Consider the following 18,856-nt stretch of genomic DNA (forward strand, 5'->3'; position numbering starts at 1 on the left):
ATAAGCCTATGAACATGATTAATTACAATCAGTTTTATGAAGATCTGTCATATAAAGATCCAGACTTAATTAGAGGCAGTCATTCCGTCCTTTAGCACAGCAGAATTTCCCAATTCACAAATTACTAAAATACTAAAAAGGGTTCTGGATGAAGGGATCTGATGTTTTCTGATATCTAGAAGTCTGCACACACATCAGTCATGTGAATGAGTGAAATACAAGACTATGGATGAATGTTCGATCTCTAGATGGCCCAGAAGTGAAGAAACCTCTTTTACACCTAAAAACAAGGTGTATCCTAATTTCGGTCTCTTACTTCTCATCAGATATGGTCTATAATCACAAGAGGAAGCTCAGACGAGGGTGTATATCACTTGCCAAACTTACTTAGACCTTAGTCCCATTCATCAAAATGACTAGAACCACTCATCATACACCATCTGTTGGTGGTGGGCCACCAGTGTCCTTATTACAGCACAGCATCCTGCTTAACTTTAGGGGTAACAGGAGAGTTGTCCTGATGCCAGCTTTGTAACATCAGGACACAGGAGGAGCTGGAAGCCTCAGACTCTGGGCCAAGGAACAAAGGTATGTCAACAACGTTACTGCCTGAACCTGGAACAACATTAGCATGCAGTAATGCTGTCATTAGCTAATTGCTTGGCCTTTCAGTGTTTGTGCCAGCTGGCCATGACTGATGTTCCTACAGGTTTGTTCTTAAGCATGACATATTTCATCATGATGTGTGATGCAATAGAGTTTGGCATCCTGGATTCTTTAGACTGTGTACCCCAAGAAAATAGTTTGTGTTACTTCGAGTTTACTTCTTTCATGTTAGCAAACCAGCTAGATCATGTTATATTATTTTTAAGCCTCCATTCCAGCATGACACAGTTAGCACCTTTATGAATTATCACTCTGTTTGTCAGCCCACACCTGTGCTCCAAACTCAGCACAGGAACAATGTCTAAAATACCCTGCCTGCATCTTGTCCATTAACCATTTTGTGAACAAGGCTACTAAGGCTCAAGCAATCCCAATGATAAAATTCCCCATTTTCACTCATCTTTCATCATAAAAAGTGTTTTTGAATTCCAGGATGTTGGACGAAGGTGGGCACAACTCTCTCACTCTTAGTCTCTGCTGAAGGACAAGATGAAAGTTAGGATTTTTTTTTAAGTCAAGGAGACTTAAAAAAAAAAACCTTCTCTTTATTCCAGGTTTCGAAATCAAAACACAGTAAATTACTTTCTTTCTGAGTAACTCTTTGTCAGGCGAGTCAGAATTTCTTTTTCTTCTTCCCGTTGACATTTTATGCTGATAGACTAGATCCAGACGGAATTCCTGGCCTAATCCCCAATTTAGCTTCCACTGCAGTTCCTGGAAGGGACAATGGAAGATTAAACCCAGGTAGACTCACTAATAAGTGAGTTTAAACCCAGGGATTGGCTGGGCGCAGTGGCCTGTAATCCCAGCACTTTGGGAGGCCGAGACGGGCGGATCACGAGGTCAGGAGATCGAGACCATCCTGGCTAACACGGTGAAACCCCGTCTCTACTAAAAATAGAAAAAACTAGCCGGGCGAGGTGGCGGCGCCTGTAGTCCCAGTTACTCGGGAGGCTGAGGCAGGAGAATGGCGTAAACCGGGGAGGCGGAGCTGCGGAGCTTGCAGTGAGCTGAGATCCGGCCACTGCACTCCAGCCTGGGCGACAGAGCGAGACTCCGTCTCAAAAAAAAAAAAAAAAAAAAAAAAAAAAAAAACAAAACCCAGGGATTAAACCCAAGGAATTTAAGAGTTTAAACCCAGGGGTTTGAGAGTGAATGCTGCTTTTATTTCACTTCTTTTATACACTAGAGTGAAAACGGCCTGGCTGCTATCCTTTCACAGATGAGAAAACAATGATAGATCACACATAAGTGACTTTGTCAGAAGCACAGGTTAGTGGCAGGGCTATAATAAAAAACTAATTTTCTTGTGTATTGGGCAAGTCATAGGGAGGGGCGTGGACAAAAGTCTAAGAAGTGTGATTGAAAATTCTTGAAATTTTCTAAACTTGGTTTACTTAGCTGAATAACCCGGCCTTTCACATTTTGGGTTGCCTGGCATTAGTGGTTCTTATTTTTTTCTGAGACCCCCTCCTCTCAAGAACCAATGAAATTTCCTCTTTGAAAGCCTTTGAAAACCCTCAGAGGTGGACGTACCTCAAATCCCTGGTTTTACTGCCTAGGTCTTCACAATTCACACCTGGGTAGGCCTCAAGTGTTTTGCTGGAAATACAGTGAGATCGTGGGGGGTGTTGTCTTCTCTCAAGTACTTTGTTTGCCTCTGTCATCTCCCAAAGCATGAGCGCCTGGAGGGCCAACACCAGGTCTGCTGAAAGGAGCTGTGGTTGTGCCTCTGTCAACGCCATGGCAGAGCTCAGGAGAGCCACCTGACGTACTGATAAATGGCAACAGCAGACAGTCAAGTCCCCTGCTCAAGCCTCCATTATGTTTGAGTGAACACAAAGAGAGGATGCACCAGGCTGATTTCTGAGGAAATATACCAGAAACTCATCTCAGTCCTCCGATGAGGATAATGAGGGTGGTGATGAGGACAAATGAGTATCTCCTACATGCTCAGGAGTATATCAGGGGCTCCATACACTCCCTCTAATCCTCTCAGCCACCCTGTGAGCTGGGTACTGTTACTCCCATTTTGCAAATGAGAAAAAAAGGAGGTTGACTGGCTGGTTCAAGGTCACACAACACTAAAGAGGTGGAAGCAGGAGTCAAATCCAGATCAGTCAGAATGAAAAGCTGTTTTGTCTTTAACTTTGTCTTTATCTCTTTTGTCTATTCGATCTACAAAGTCAAAATTGATAGCAGCACTTGAATTCTGAAAAACTGGAGAGTCTTGTTTTTGGAAAGAGCTTACTGAGAAGGTAATTGCCTGTGACTACAGTGATAGATGCTATATAGACAGACTCACAGAGAATGAGAGCATATATTCTGAGACTGTGTCTGATCACTAAGAGTCACCTATTGCTGGAGTCGGGGTGAGGGGAAGGTGACCGTATCAATGAATAAACAGGTATCCTTAGATGCCCGAAAGCAGGAGGCTGAGAATCAATGCCTCTTGTATTCAGCACATTGTAGGGCATTCATCTGTCGAGGGCAAAGAACAGAACAAAAATCTATTATTATTGGTTTAGAGTTGGCAAGATGACCTTTGGAAACACACAGGATCCAATAAAGACATTCCTTTCAAGCTACTATATTAATGTTTCATTCATTCATTCATTCATTTAAAAAAAATTTACTGTCAGTGATATGCAAACACTGTCCTAAACATGGGGGCATGGGATGTGTGTGTGTCTGTGTGTGTGTGTTTACATGTGTGTGTGTGTCAAGATGCATCCCACACAGATATTGCCTCCAAGGAACTTATAGGCTAATACATTGCTTCTTCAACTTAAGAGAAAATCTCTGCCCCTACCCCACCACCGTAAAAAATACACTATGGTTTGGTACGCACATGCACAACTGAAAGTATCATAAAATGCTTACCCTCAAAACTCATCATATACTCTGGTATTTACTAGTTTAGCCTATACTAATTACTCTAATTCAGTGAGGACAGAATAGTTTGCACGACAGAATGATATGGTAGCTCAGATAAAGTAGAGAGATTTGCAGATACGTGTAAGTGTGTGTTAACATAAGCACGATTGTGTGGAGACATCAGGGAAGAAATCAAGCCAAGCTTTTCAGATGATGAGATTTTGGATGGGGCCTTAAAGGGCAGGCAGGATGAGGAGCTGAGCAGCATTCCAGAAAGAGGGGTCGGCATGCATAAACACATGGTGGCAGACAAGAAACCTGGGTTCATAAAGGCATGTGGTGGGAGTAAGATCGGTTTGGGCCAAATCAAGGAGTGAAAGAGAATGAAATGGAAGTTTTGTGCAAGAAATGTAATGGACAGGGTTGTGTTTAGAGAAGATTCACAGATAAGATCAGAGGACGAAAAACTGGTGACAGGCCCCTTATTCTTCTTTTTATTCACCTTGAGGACACCCCACCTCACCATGTGCTTCATGGAGCAAAGGCCAACCCTGGCTTTATCTGCATGGGAAGCAAACTGAGAATTCTGCAGAGGACATAGGCAGGACGATGGGCTCAGGTAACCCAAAAGCTTACATGGAGTAAGTGCTTGGAAATATTGAATGAAATATAACATTTTTTTTTTTTTAAGTGTAGAAATGAGTTCACAAGAAAGGTAAAAGGAAAGGAAAAACAGGAGGGAGTGAGGTAGCTTAGTGGCTGTCCAGGGAGAGGACTATTTGTTTCATTATCCTAGAGGCTTTTGTTGTTGTCCACCGGGGGATAGGAAACAGTGATATGGGCCCTGAGAGGTGGGACATAGAAAATAAGATGCCTTACGTAAAGTCTGGTCCTAAACAATAGACTAGGGAAAAATCTATGCACCGTTAAAAGAAGATGAAAAGATGTTCCCAGTGGTCTCTGCTTAAGTTCTATAATAATATAGATAATTATATAATATAATTATATAACAATATAATAGAATAACAAGAAAAAAAATTCACATCCAAGAATTTGAAACCACAGGCCAAAGTCTTACAAGTTTGGGATATACATTCGTGTCACCTTCTAGGTGCAGAAAGTCACCGAATATTTGGCCCCGGACAGCAGTAACTCTGGGCAACAGAAGGGGCAAAAGCAAAACTGTGCTGGAGAAACACTCCCACAACCGTGGATGCAAGGAGAACTCACAGAAAAAGAGGCTCAGTGAAAGAATTCACAGTGAAAAAAGTACGTAAAAAGCAATCCATCATGGGCAAGAATTAGCAGGCACAACAAACAGAATTAGCAGACACAACAAGTAGTGTATAACAGAACAATAATCTAAAGACACATTCAAGGTGATTGAAGACATAAAAGGAAAGTTGTAATCTTAAAAAAGAAACAAAATACAATGAAAATAAGAAGCCTAAGTAGACTTTCAAAGAGAACTAAATAGCACTTCCAGTAATAAAAAATGTAGTCATCAAAATTAAAATTCTCAATAGATAGGTAAAACAGATTATATAGCCTAAGAGAACATTAATGAATTGGAAAACAGATCTGAAAAAATTACTCAGAATGCAGAAGAGACAAAGAGGTAGAATAATAAAAGATGGGTAAAAAGATATGCAATGTAGCATAAGAAAGTCCAATTTACATCTAATAGAAGTATCAGAAAAAGAGAAGGGGGAAAGTGGAAAAATGATGACATTCATATAATTAATAGTTAAGAATTTCCCAGAATTGATGAAAAGATATAAATCCTTAATTTAAGAAGCACAACAGTCTCAAATAAGAAAATAAAAATAGATGCACACCCAAACACAGTGTTGTGAAACTTCAGAGTACTAAAGACAAAGAAAAAAACTATAAAAGTAAACAGGGAAAAAAGTAAAGAATCTACAAACAAATAACAAATTCACTACAGACTCTTCAACAGCAATGGTAAGGCAATACAGTGAAATAAAGATTCAAATGTCAGAGGGAGAATGAATGTCAACTTAGAATTCTATTCCCAGCTGAACCATCACCGATAAATGAGGGAGAAATAAAGACATTCAGATGAACAAGACTGAGTAATTTACCACCCACTGATTCTTACTTAAAGAACTGAAAAAGATTCACTTTGGGAAAAAGAAAACTGAGTTCAGAGGGAAGGAGGAGGATGCAAGAAGGAACTGTATCCATTATTTATTTTCTGCAGTTTTTATGTTTTGAAATAAAAATATAAAAGAGACACAGATGACCCCATTAGCTTGTTCAGAACACTTTGCTTGGGAAAGGTGAAATAATGATAAGACTGGACAAGAACAAATGCTGTTAAATGTCCCCATGAAGCAATAAAAATAGAACAAAATTATTGACTTATCCATAAATATTCATGAATATGACCTGAGCATCTTTTGGGTACAAAGAGCCATTCTGCAGAACAAGTGAAAGATATTTACAGAGAAACAAATCTAAAATTTGTTTTTGTAGAACATTTTTATTTCCTTTTTTTTTTTTTTTAAGTTGGCTATCTGGATATTGCAAAGTCATAAATAAAATCTTACAATTTAATTTAAAGTTGTACATAATCTGCTCCACACAAGCTAATAGGTGTAAAATTCTGAGGTAGTCTTTTAACAATAAAACTAAAAAATATGGATTCCTGAGTAGTTCCCCAAATAGTAAGTCTATACTTCCAAGTTTTTGAAAATTACCTTTGCCATCCCCATACAAGTTGTATTTAGTTAAGAATAATAGAATACAATTTTGTGATTTGATACGAACCCACATAAATTCAGGGTTGTAAAGCATTCAGTGTCTTTGTAAGAGAAGCTAACTCAACAAGAGGAATAGTAGAGGACAATTAATAGAATTCACCTTAAAAGTACTCTACATACATCAAAAATAACACCTATTGTTGCAGCTACAGGACAAAATGCCAAATGCACATTCACACTTCTAGAATCAGGTGACAAGCCTCTGAATCCATTCACATTTACTGGCCTACAAGTAGGCAAAAATAAGGACAGAAAATTACTAAGCACTTTTCAGCAGACAAGAAAAGAATATAGAACAGAAGCTTACATTTCTGCCAAAAAATCAAAGGGGAATAAAAAGGCCAGAGTTGGGGGCTCATGCCTGTAATCCCAGCACTTTGGGAGGCCAAGGTGGGTAGATCACCTGAAGTCAGGAGTTTGAGACCAGGCTGGCCAACATTTCAGTAGAGATGTTTCCATCTCTACTGAAAATATAAAAATTAGCTGGGCGTGGTGGCGCACTCTTATAGTCCTAGCTACTAAGGAAGCTGAGGCACAAGAATTAATTGAATCCAGAAAGCCGAGGTTGTGGTGAGCCAAAATTGCGCCACTGCACTGTAGTCTGAGTGATAGAGCAAAAAAGTCTCTTTTTATAAAAATCAGTAATACTAAAAACTGATTAGATTCATCTCTTCAGCTAAAAACATCAAGTGTGTCTTCTTGGCCATTACCACCCAGCAGAATCCTTCACTCTGAGCACATAAGGAAGATTTCCTTATGACAAGAACTTACACTTTAAAATTTTTTCTTGTTTGGGGACATTTTAGTTGTATCATAGAGAGGAACAAAAATGTCTACTTCTATTAAAAGAACGCTATGGCACATGTACATTTTTCAGACCTAATCCTTATTTCAAGAAGGAAAAACAAACTCCACGCAAACAAATTCCAACCTGACTTGAGGGAAAAAGTTAAATCCAAACTATTTTACTTCATAAATTCTTAAAAAAACAGTAAACTATTATTTTGGAAACATGGATGGTTCAAAGGGTATCAGGACCTAGCTGTGTAAGCATCTCTTTGAACTTCTGTACAACCTCACAGCTCCTCAGGAAAATTCATTAGGATACACAATTTCAAAGAGACTAGACCTGTCATTTTTGCACTTTTCTAAGGCTACAGGGTGAAATGAATCTTTATTGTGCCTCACCACTCTCTCTTTAAACTGACCCACATCCTCTGAAATGGAGGTAGCTTCCCTCCCTCCACCAGGGGAGGAGTCTGGGCTGCTTCAGGGGTTGGAGGCTCCAAGGGTCAGCCCTGTTCTGGGCAATGGGACTTTGGATACTTGAAGTGGCTGATTCACGTTACAGGAGAGTCCTGTGTTGGTTTGTTTTAAGAAGTTAGCAACAGTATCTGCAACAGTGTCTTTACATGAAGAGGACCAAGGAAAGCTTTACAATAAATTCAGAGGGGTTCAGATGTGGGTTCTGAAGCCACCTAGTTTGAGTTTAAATCAGCACTGTGTGACCTTGAGTATTTACTTAACCTCCTCTGTGCCAACTTTCCCCATCTGTAAGGAGGAAATAAATGCTGTCTACCTAAGGTCATTGCGAAGATTAAAGGAGGTAGTAAGTTGTGCACAATGCCTAGCACATAGTAACTACACCACAGATATCAGCTATTAGTAGAAGTAAGAGGAGCAGAAACACAAAAACATGAGTGAATGGAAATAAAGGTCCTGTAGTAAGGATGAATTTAGATGATTTAAACTGTAAAAGCAAGAAACACTTCCCATAATTATGGAAATTCAATAAATGAAGAGAATTTTATGAACAGAATGGATAAATGTAACATCCACTGATCTAATAAAAATTTTATTGAACAAAGTTTGTAACTTTCAGGTAAACACACTTAACAAACGTTTATGAATTCTGATTCCCAAACCTTATGTTGTAATTCTTGTAAAGGTCATTTTTAACAGATGATGCGCATCATCTGTTACATATTTTCAGAGACATGTATTGCAGGCTTAAGAATACTGTATTTAATTATTTTGAGTTATAATTCTGCAAAGCAAACCTCTGATTATCTTCTTATTACCCCAGTAACCTCATAGGAGGTACAAAGTCACACTTCACAGAAACAGCTGCATCACTCTGAATTCTTTTCCTTTCATTTTATTGTGTGTGGCCCTGCCAAGGTTAGAAAACAAGTAATCTGAATCTACCAATTGCACTTCCTTCCTTTCTGACTGTCCTTTGGAGAGATTCAGTGCTCTTTAGAGCCCTGTTAGAGCAATTAACATAAGGCGGACTCACGCCTGTCTTATTTTCTAGCAGAAGCATCTGCAACCAAAGACACTGACATCCAAGGGTATCATGTGTCTAACGAGGGAACTAAAGGTAAGTAAGTCAAGAATGTATTGTCTTTCATGTTTTAGAAATGGAAATGGTGTTTCTGAGCGACTCATCAAAACACTTCCTCTGACAATATGGTACCAAGCCCTTAACTTCTCAAACTCAAAGTCCACACAGCCACTTGAACAAAATGATTTTTCTTGTCATCTCCTTTAAAAACTGGACAAAAGATTTTGCCATATATATAAAGTATGTGTATGATATATATATATACACACATACATATATCACAGAGACTCTGAACACAATTTTTCTATGACTGATACTTCTTTTTGTTAAATTATGCTTATTAGTCCCAAATGCAGCAGTGAAGCATGCTACTGAATAGTATTTGCTGAAGATTGTTTTAAAATCCTCGACACTCAAATTGTTTCTCTTAGATCAGGGAACCTAACTATTATCTTTAAAACATGACCTATGATATTAAAGAATCTTTACAAACTAGAAGAAAAGCAATCCATCTTTTGTTAGAGTGTGTAAATGTAGTATAACAGCATACAGATGAAGTTTCGAAGAGACAGGTCCCACGGCATGTACTCACCAGGGGCTCTGCCATAATGATACGAATCTTGCGTTCGGCCTGAGTGGTGAAGTTCACAAATAAACTTTTGAGGACATATTCTCCTGGTTTGCTGTCTGGGTCCACATTGATGGGTAACATGGTTGGCGGCCCTTTCTCCCTGTGCGTGCCAGAAGCAGGTGGAACTGGAGGCTTGATGTAACCGTTGCCAACGGGAGAAGCTGAAAAACAGAATGGGCATTCTTACTGGCTGAAAATAATGTCATAAATATTCAGATGGACTGTGTTAAACCATAAATATCAGGATATGAATCGTATCAAGAAAGTCACATTTAATATTATAACCTGGCCTTATTCTTTGGAAATGGTGTCAGAATTTTATTATTTTCATTATACTATTTTTGTGTTATACCATATTTGGTCATCTCAAAATTCTAGTCACTACATTGCTTTAGGTAAATTATATTGGAAGCTCATACTATAGCTGACCAATCTTACAATACTTAAGATGTTTTTGGCTTATTTTTTGTTCTAGGGAAACAGCAGTCCCACGTAGAAAATGGGTAGAAAATGCATATGGGAAAAAAAGTGATTTCTTGTCCAGGTTTTCCTCATGGTCAAGAGCTCTCTGTCTTCCGTGCTTCGTTCTAATAATGGAAAAGACTCTGGGGTCATTCCTTCCAGAAATCTTCAAGAGTCAATTTTCAGAAGCCAAGCTGGCTCTTGCTCTAGAAAGGGATGCACCTCTTGAAAGATACAAGGCTCAGGCAGTGCCCTGTTTGCCGTCCAAGGTGTGGGTTTAACTTTTCACTCTCACCACCCTTCGGCTCAAGTTGGGACACCTCTGTGCTTCCTTTACAAAATATGTAGGTTCCCCACGAGTACTATATCTTCAACAGAGGCAGCTCTTAAAGCTCTTGATGAGTGGCCTCTGTTCAGAAGGCCACAGAGTCACACACTGTTTTAATCAGACAGTTGCTAATCTTTTTTTTTAATTCATAAATGCAGTTTCAAGTCTCTACTTTTTACAGTACTTTGATATGTTAAATTCTACCACCCCTCCCACACAAGCCCTTATAAGATGGTCAGTTATTAATATCCAGAGAAAGAAATGTAAGAGCAAGAGGGCTTAGGATAGAGGCACTGGGAATGCTGAGAACAGGAAGCATACAGTTAAACATAAGTATTTAGTTCTGGGTAACTGGATATGGAGATTAAGGGAAAGAGTCAAGTAAAAAGTGAGTTTCCAGTTTGGACACTGGATTGGATATCAAGAGAATGGTGGTGTCATCAATATTAAAGGCAGAAGAAAGTTCTCCATGAAAGTTTGATACTCTTTTCATAACTACAAATAAATGTAAGGCTTCTCTTGCCTCCTTTCTGTGTCAAGACAAATTCTGAGGAAGCAGTATAACATTTTGTTTATTAAATTACGAATATGTCCCCAATGTTACATAGATGGCTCTCCCTCACCTTTCCTACCCTTCCTCTGTAATTCATTTAACCTGACATAACAGTTGAGGAGCCCCTTACATCTGAACGGTCTTTCCAGATTTCAGCTACCACTAAACTATAAGAATATGGCCTCGCAAGTGACAAAAACATAATAAAATGTCTTGCATATTATCTCGTTTCCTCTCCATTCCCACTGGCCACATCCTATCCAGGCCCTTGGAGGCCTATGGCTAGATGATTTTAATAGCTTCTTTGCGGACATTATTTCATCTATTTTCCATATCAAACTAATCTTTCTTTTGCATGGCTTTAATCATAACACGTTTCTGCTCAAAACTTTCAATAGCTCTCAATTACATCATCCAGCCTCAGCACCCTGGCCTGGTTTTGAGAGCCTTTAGTAGTTTGCCTCCATACCCTCATTCAAGTCCTGCTGATGCTCTTACTGAGCCTGTGAGCACACTGGCCATTTATTCTTCCTTCTTTCTCTTCTGCAGCTCCTTTCCGTTCTTTTCTGCCCATCTCTTCCTCCTCTTCATTCAGAGCCACTTCTAGTCTCATCTCCATAACACGTACCTCCACTAGGCCAGTCCTCACTGATTCGTTTCCTTTACAAGAGTTGAACATTTAACCCAAACTGTTCGGTGTTTTGCTTTGTTGTGCATATCCTACATTATCTATGAAAGACTCAAAAGACTGCTGCCAAGTAAAGTAATTATTGATTGGAGACAAGGTTTTGTCTAGGGTCGGCCCTGTAATTAAACCATATACTCTTCTAGCAATATCCCCTAAAAGTTCCCTAATAAGACTGTAGACTCCCAGATGTCATCCGAAGTTCTTTGCACAGATAATACTCAATAAATCTCCTCAAATAACTAACTAAAAATGTCACCTGACTTTATTTCTGCAGGTCTGAAAGGGATTCCTGGGATAGGAACTACATGAGGAGATACAATATGTCAGAGTCTTTTAAGAAAGGATGCAGTAGCTGTGATAGATAGTAGTTTAATTTAATGACTTTAAATTAAATGGTAAGGCAAGCAGTGCACTAAAAGGCACTATTGATTCCAAAGGGGCATATTGAAAATCAAATGATGAAAATGAAGTCCTGGCCACTCCTCTGCCTCACCTCCTACTCCCCCAGTGCAGGCACCTAGTGGAAGGAGGAAACCTCCCCAATACCAGCTTAGAGAAGGACATAATGTCTCAAGACATCTTCCTCAGGGATCAAAGGCATCGTGCCACAGAACCAGAGACTGGGATATAACCCTAAAATGTCTATTTGGAGTATGAATTTTTATTATCTTTGGGTTTCCACAGGATCTGATCCATTTCTAGATGCAGCAATAATGGGGTTGATGTAATATATACAGTTATTGCAAGACAAGATCCTTAATTGCATGACTCTGGGGCCTGAAAGTCTTAACTACAGTGCACACATTTTCATGAGAGTGAAATTTTCATGAGAGGACCTCTGACAGTCCTGCAAGGCTGCATTTTGAACTAGAGAGCTGAAATGTAGACATCAGAAAACCTCTCAGACAAATCCTCCATTTAAACGGCTAAAGTGCCAATTCGCTGCTATCATAAAAAATATTATTCATCTGTACTTCAAAGCCAGACATCTTTGTGAATACAGAGGTGATATTCAAAAAGATAAAACTGTATGAACAGCCTTATTGAGCTGGAACTATCCTAGCCCAGCAGAGCCCTGTACCAGAGCAGAAAATGATTCAAAGCAGGGTGTCACTCATCAGTCTGAGTTTCAAACACAGATCAACCTAGGCAGCTGAGATGCATGAAAGATGATGGGGGAAGTGTACTTGAACTAGGTCCACTTCCAAGTTTCAGAAACCTCTCTTCATCCTACCCTAATTAATTTATGGTAAATCCTAGCCTCAGGATAATTTCAAAAGTAAACATTAGGACATGGCACCTTTCAATACCTGGGTTATTTGGTGACAATATAGTACAGACCAGGAAATGCATGTTCCCTGGTAGTCAAACTTGAGTCACAAAGTCCACACTGGTGTAAATATTAGAGCACTATCATTAGAAAGAAAAGCATCAGGCCCTCTCACAGCACGTGCTTGCCCTTAATCTATATATAAGTAAGATCAATTGTCTAGTTTCTAAATTCACAACAGTCTGGAAACAGAAAATTATAAGGGAGGGGGTGTAATTTCTATGGGTAGAAATGCTAGTAGCAAAAGAAGAAACAAAATCGCATAATTTAGAAAGCCGCCAGAACTTAAAAATGCAGTTGGCTGAATATGACAGTCTCACAGGCTTGAGGGCTTCGATTGGTGTTACAGTTTATGTTCATTATGAGGACCATAAGTCTCAGAGAAAGGTAAAAAAGGTGGGGAAAAGACTAGTATCAATTTCCAAAGGTTTCCATTTCAAAAAGATAAAACTGAAAAACTTTTGGTGTATAAAAGGGAAAAGTCTGCTGCCTCTAAGAATTTAGCTCTCAAGAATTAAATCTATTCCTTCATAGGTCTGATTTTTAATTGAAATTTATTTTTGATTGAAAAAACAAAATAAAACATGGATTCAGTACTAGCCACACTGAGGTCCCATTTTCCAGGTTTGCAAATGAAGGCAGTGACTGAATCAACTACTCTTTACCTGGGGTGCTGCTTTCCTTGCTTTTTATCCAGTCCTGCAAGCAAATCCTCCTACCTTTCAGGGTCCAGGTCAGTAGAGTTTCCTCCACCTGGCTTGGTCTGGGCCCTGCCAGCCAGTGCCATCCAGCTGCCCCGAGGGTCAGCCTTCTCTTCATGCCGGGTCTCTGGAAATAGGGGTCTCTCCCAATGAAAGGATCCTGACAGAATCTTTGTCACATCTTCCCCATCCAAATACTTGTTGAAGAAACAATTGTTCCTGTTGCTTAATTTGTTGTATTAAAAACCCCCACTAAAATTTCTTGCATATAATGAATTTTTAAAAATCTGTTTTTGTTTATTTTTAATTGTGGTAAAGTAGACAAAATTTACCATCTTAGTCTGTTTTAAGTGTACGGTTCAGTGGCATCCATGTGATGAACTTTTTAGCTCCAACTCCATCAGCCTTTATTCTCCTTTCCTTCATCCTATATATCTATCTTCATATAACAGCTCAATTTCTCTAAAAAGTCATTCACACCAGTGCTCCTGTGGTGGGGGCTGGTGTGGAATGGAGAAGAAGAGCATCACTCTCACATATTAATTAGGTTTCTAATTATTGAATCCGTTTGAAATTTGCCTTCTCTTTGTATTTTCTCATGTACATTTTAATCTTGGTTTTAACACGTTCTAATTTTTTTCTCCATTGCCTTCTTTTGTCTTAAATGGGTTTTGTCAATGTTCCTTTATTATTTTTATTCCAAATTCTGTTCCTAATTGGTTTTGTTGGATGGCTTCAGGAAGTGTTTTCTTGTGTTCACTGGGTCTCTATCTTTTATATTAAGCAGGGTCCATTCCTTAAATTATGAGAAGTCTATTTTATAGTTGTGACACCCATTCTTTTTCCGTTTATTAAATCTATTTCTGGCTGCATGTGATGATCTTTTGAACATGACTATTTTTTCCCCAATTTCACTGACTTATAGCTTAATTTTTAGGCTGGCTGCTCTTAGCCGGTTTAAACCTTCAGTACAATTTCCCTAAGTTACCAACATTTCCAGGGCAGACTACCCTCCTAACTGTAGCACCAATACAAACACCTTCACAGCTCATAGTTTAGCTACATTTTTATTACAACACTGAAATGAAATGAGTGTCATATAAGAGCCCCAGAGGCTAACTGGCATAGATGTTACAGGAAAGCAACTGGTTTTCTCAATCAGATTTTCAGAGAAGTAATACCATCTTTCATTAGAAACTATTGTTCATTGACTCACTCATTCATCTCAACCAATACTTATTTAATGAGTGCCTAGGCTTCAGGCACTGTTCCAGGCATGGGAAGATATTGGTGAACAAAGCGATAGTTCCTGCCTCAATGGAGCTTATGTTGTACTGAGGAGGGGTAACATAATCAGCATTTCATGTGTATACACACACACACATGCGCGCACGTACACACAAATACCACACAGTCAGACTGCAATAAATTCTAAAAGAACAAGGAAAAATGAAACAGAGTTAAGTGGCCAGAGGGACCTGCTCTTCTCTATCTACAGGCATTCAGGTGCTACAGTCTAGGGCTGCTGCAGGAAGGAATGAACGCTATGTGTATTCTTGGTGTCTAAGAAAATCCAGGCACACGTGGCTTGGGCAGGATCTGTTTTCCTGATCCATGCATTTGGCCTGCCCCATATCTGTGTGTCAGTTACCGTGGAGATGAGACTTTTAACCAGCCTGTGAAGGGCATGAACTAAAATGCTCAATGAGCACACTGCTTCCCCATCTTCCTCCCAAAAAGTACTCCACTCCTCAGGAAGCAGAGATGTTTGGCCTGCTTTTTCACCGGCTTGCAAAGACAGACAAGCACAGAGCTAATTTTTCAAAACACGCATTGCTTTTACTGATGCTCCCATTACTGGAATTTTACCCAGAGTATTTGAAATAAAAAATGGCTTCCTTTTTCTTTTAATTGCTCCTGGGATTATATGCAGTAACCAAATATTCAAGGTAGTACTCTTCCTAGAAAGGTGATCTGATTAAACAACTTAACTTTATAGAGACTGATGTAACCTTATCTTTCAACAAAGGAGTAAATTATGAGATTTCTTTGTTCATAGTTGTACACAAATTGTTCTTTCTGCCGGTTCTCAATACTTCATTCATTTTTCGGGTTCTGAAGGCAAACCCTGTTAGTAACCAAGAGCTGGGATCTTTCTTTAGGACGACACTTTCCCTCTCAAATGCCTTTTCTCCTAAGACTTAATTTGTTTACTGGCAGTAGAGGAACATTTCATAAAACATAAACCAAGTATGACGCAGCTTCTTTGCGAACATGTCACTCTGTGTATAGAGCAATAACAAATTGTCCATTAAAGCAAGTATGAGGGAACTTAAGAAATGGCATGTAAAAAGGTACTGCAAATACTCAAATGGCCAGAAACCCTGAAAGTCATGTAAAGTAAATTAGGATAAAAAGAAAAAGAAAACAACCAAACATGACAGAAAGAATTATTTTCTTCTGAAGAATATTAAGAAATAGAAAATGTTGAGACAAGAAAAAACAATTAGTTTCAACAACACACAAAGATTGCTTAACAAAGTGATAGATGATTCTTAAATAATTACTTAAAGTGGGCCAACAAAAGAATATCATGTAAAAATATACCGAAACACAATTTTTGCATTGGAAGAAAAGTATATCCAAAGGCAGGCTAAATTAATTTCTGATTAACTTCCATAAAATTCTGATAATGTGAAATATTCCTCCCATTTTTATGGATTGCATACATTCCTCCTTTTACATACACTTTAGTTCTACAGTTCTCACGTTGTGTTCCTTCACGTTTCAGAATCTACATGATATCTCTAGATGAATTAGTATCTTTAATTCTTAAAATAATCCTACAAGGCTAATCTCCCTTTTACAGATAAGACCATGCAGGTTCAGAGAGGTTAAGTGACTTGTCTAAGGTTATGGAGTGGTCAACTCAGGACCTGACCCATGAATGTGACGACGTTATCTTGTGAGCTTCCCATATCGCTCTGTCTTTTATTTTTTAAATATATTTTTGTTTCTAAAAAATAATTTTTCTTTTATTTTGTTAACAGAAGATCTACTCTCTTAGCACATTTTTAAGTGTATATTATTGTTAGGCTATGTGTACAATTGTATAGCAGATCATTAGAGCTTATTCATTTTGCTTAACTAAAACTTTATAACCATTGATTAGCAACACCCAATTTCCCCGTCCCCCTGCCCCAGGCAACCACCATTCTATGTTTGGGTTCCATTAACTTACCCATTTTAGATACCGCATATACGTGGAATCATGCTCGTATATTTAGAAAACCCCATCATCTCAGCCCCAAATCTCCTTAAGCTGATAAGCAACTTCAGCAAAGTCTCAGGATACAAAATAAGCGTGCAAACATCACAAGCATTCCTATACACCAGTAACAGACAAACAGAGAGCCAAATCATGAGTGAACTCCCAGTCACAATTGCCACAAAGAGAATAAAATACCTAGGAATCCAACTTACAAGGGATGTGAAGGACCTCTTCAAGGAGAACTACAAACCACTGCTCAATGAAATAAAAGAGGACACAAACAAATGGAAGAACATTCCATGCTCATGGATAGGAAGAACCAGTATCATGAAAATGGCCAACTGCCCAAGGTCATTTATAGATTCAATACCATCCCCATCAAGCTACCAATGATTTTCTTCACAGAATTGGAAAAACTACTTTAAAGTTCATATGGAACCAAAAAAGAGCCCACATAGCCAAGACAATCCTAAGCAAAAAGAACAAAGCTGGAGGGCATCATGTTACCTAACTTCAAACTCTACTACAAGGCTACAGTAACCAAAACAGCATGGTACTGGTACCAAAACAGATATATACACCAATGGAACAGAACAGAGCCCTCAGAAATAACACCACACATCTACAATCATATGATCTTTGACAAACCTGACAAAGACAAGCAATGGGGAAAAGATTCCCTATTTAATAAGTGGTGCTGGGAAAACTGGCTAGCCATATGTAGAAAGCTGAAACTGGATCCCTTCCTTATGCCTTATACAAATATTAATTCAAGATGGATTAAAGACTTAAATGTAAGACCTAACAGCATAAAAACCCTAGAAGAAAACCTAGGCAATACCGTTCAGGACATAGGCATGGGTAAAGATTTCATGACTAAAACACCAAAGCAATGGCAACAACAGCCAAAATAGACAAATGATATCTAATTAAACTAAAGAGCTTCTGCACAGCAAAAGAAACTATCATCAGAGTGAACAGGCAAGCTACAGAACGGGAGAAAATTTTTGCAATCTACCCATCTGACAAAGGGCTAATATCTAGAATCCACAGAGAACTTAAACAAATTTACAAGAAAAAAACAACCCCATCAAAAAGTGGGCAAAAGATATGAACAGACACATCTCAAAAGAGACATTTATGAGGCCAACAGACATACAAAAAAATGCTCATCATCACTGGTCATCAGAGAAATGCAAATCAAAACCACAATGAGATACCAGCTCACACCAGTTAGAATGGCGATCATTCAAAAGTCAGGAAACAACAGATGCTGGAGAGGATGTGGAGAAATAGGAACGCTTTTACACTGTTGGTGCGAGTGTAAATTAGTTCAACCATTGTGGAACACAGTGTAGCGATCCCTCAAGGATCTAGAACTAGAAATACCATTTGACCCAGCAATCCCATGATTGTATATACCCAAAGGATTATAAATCACGCTACTATAAGGACACATGCACACGTATGTTTATTGCGGCTCTATTCACAATAGCAAAGACTTGGAACCAACCCAAATGTCATCAATGATAGACTGGATTAAGAAAATGTAGCACATATACACCATGGAATACCATTCAGCCATAAAAAAGGATGAGTTCATGTCCTTTGCAGGGACATGATGAAGCTGGAAACCATCATTCTAACCAAACTATCACAAGGACAGAAAACCAAACACTGCATGTTCTCACTCACAGGTGGGAGCTGAACAATGAGAACACATGGACACAGGGCAGGGAACATTACACACCGGGGCCTGTCAGGGTTGGGGGGCTGGGGGAGGGATGGCGTTAGGAGAAATACCTAATGTAAATGACGAGTTGATGGGTGCGGCAAACCACCATGGCACATTATAGCGATGTAACAAACCTGCACGTTGTGCACATGTACCCTAGAACTTAAAGTATAATAATAAAAAAAGGAAAAAAATAAAGTATAATAAAAAAATAAGTAGAATCATGCAGTATTTGTCCTTGTGTGACTGGTTTACTTCACTTAGCATAATGTCTTCAAAGTTCATCTGTATTGTTGCATATGGCAGGATTTCCTTTCTTGTTAAGGCTGAATAATATCCCATTGTATGTATATACCACAGTTTCTGTATCCATTCCTCATTCGCTGGTATAGTGGTATTACACCATTCCCAGACTGTCTTTTAAAACCAATCAGCTGCCTATGTTGAAGACTGTCCCCTTACCCATAGGCTTTGCTCTGCC

General features: G+C 38.8%; 1 protein-coding gene across 6 annotated transcripts in view; it reads right to left on the reverse strand.

The window, feature by feature from the left end:
- Positions 1–18,856, reverse strand: part of FRY (FRY microtubule binding protein) — a 270,718-nt gene that overhangs the window by 212,922 nt on the left and 38,940 nt on the right. For all 6 annotated transcript variants that reach the window (XR_004443018.1, XR_004443019.1, XR_004443020.1 and 3 more), the window contains exon 2: positions 9,269–9,468. Coding sequence is in view for 3 of the 6 variants with exons in the window: in XM_033235758.1 (XP_033091649.1) it covers positions 9,269–9,468 (200 nt within the window). In the remaining 3 variants the exon portion in view is untranslated. The remainder of the gene's footprint in view (positions 1–9,268; positions 9,469–18,856) is intronic.

Source organism: Trachypithecus francoisi, unplaced genomic scaffold (assembly GCF_009764315.1).
Source record: "Trachypithecus francoisi isolate TF-2019V2 unplaced genomic scaffold, Tfra_2.0 Contig01461, whole genome shotgun sequence".
NCBI lineage: Eukaryota > Metazoa > Chordata > Mammalia > Primates > Cercopithecidae > Trachypithecus > Trachypithecus francoisi.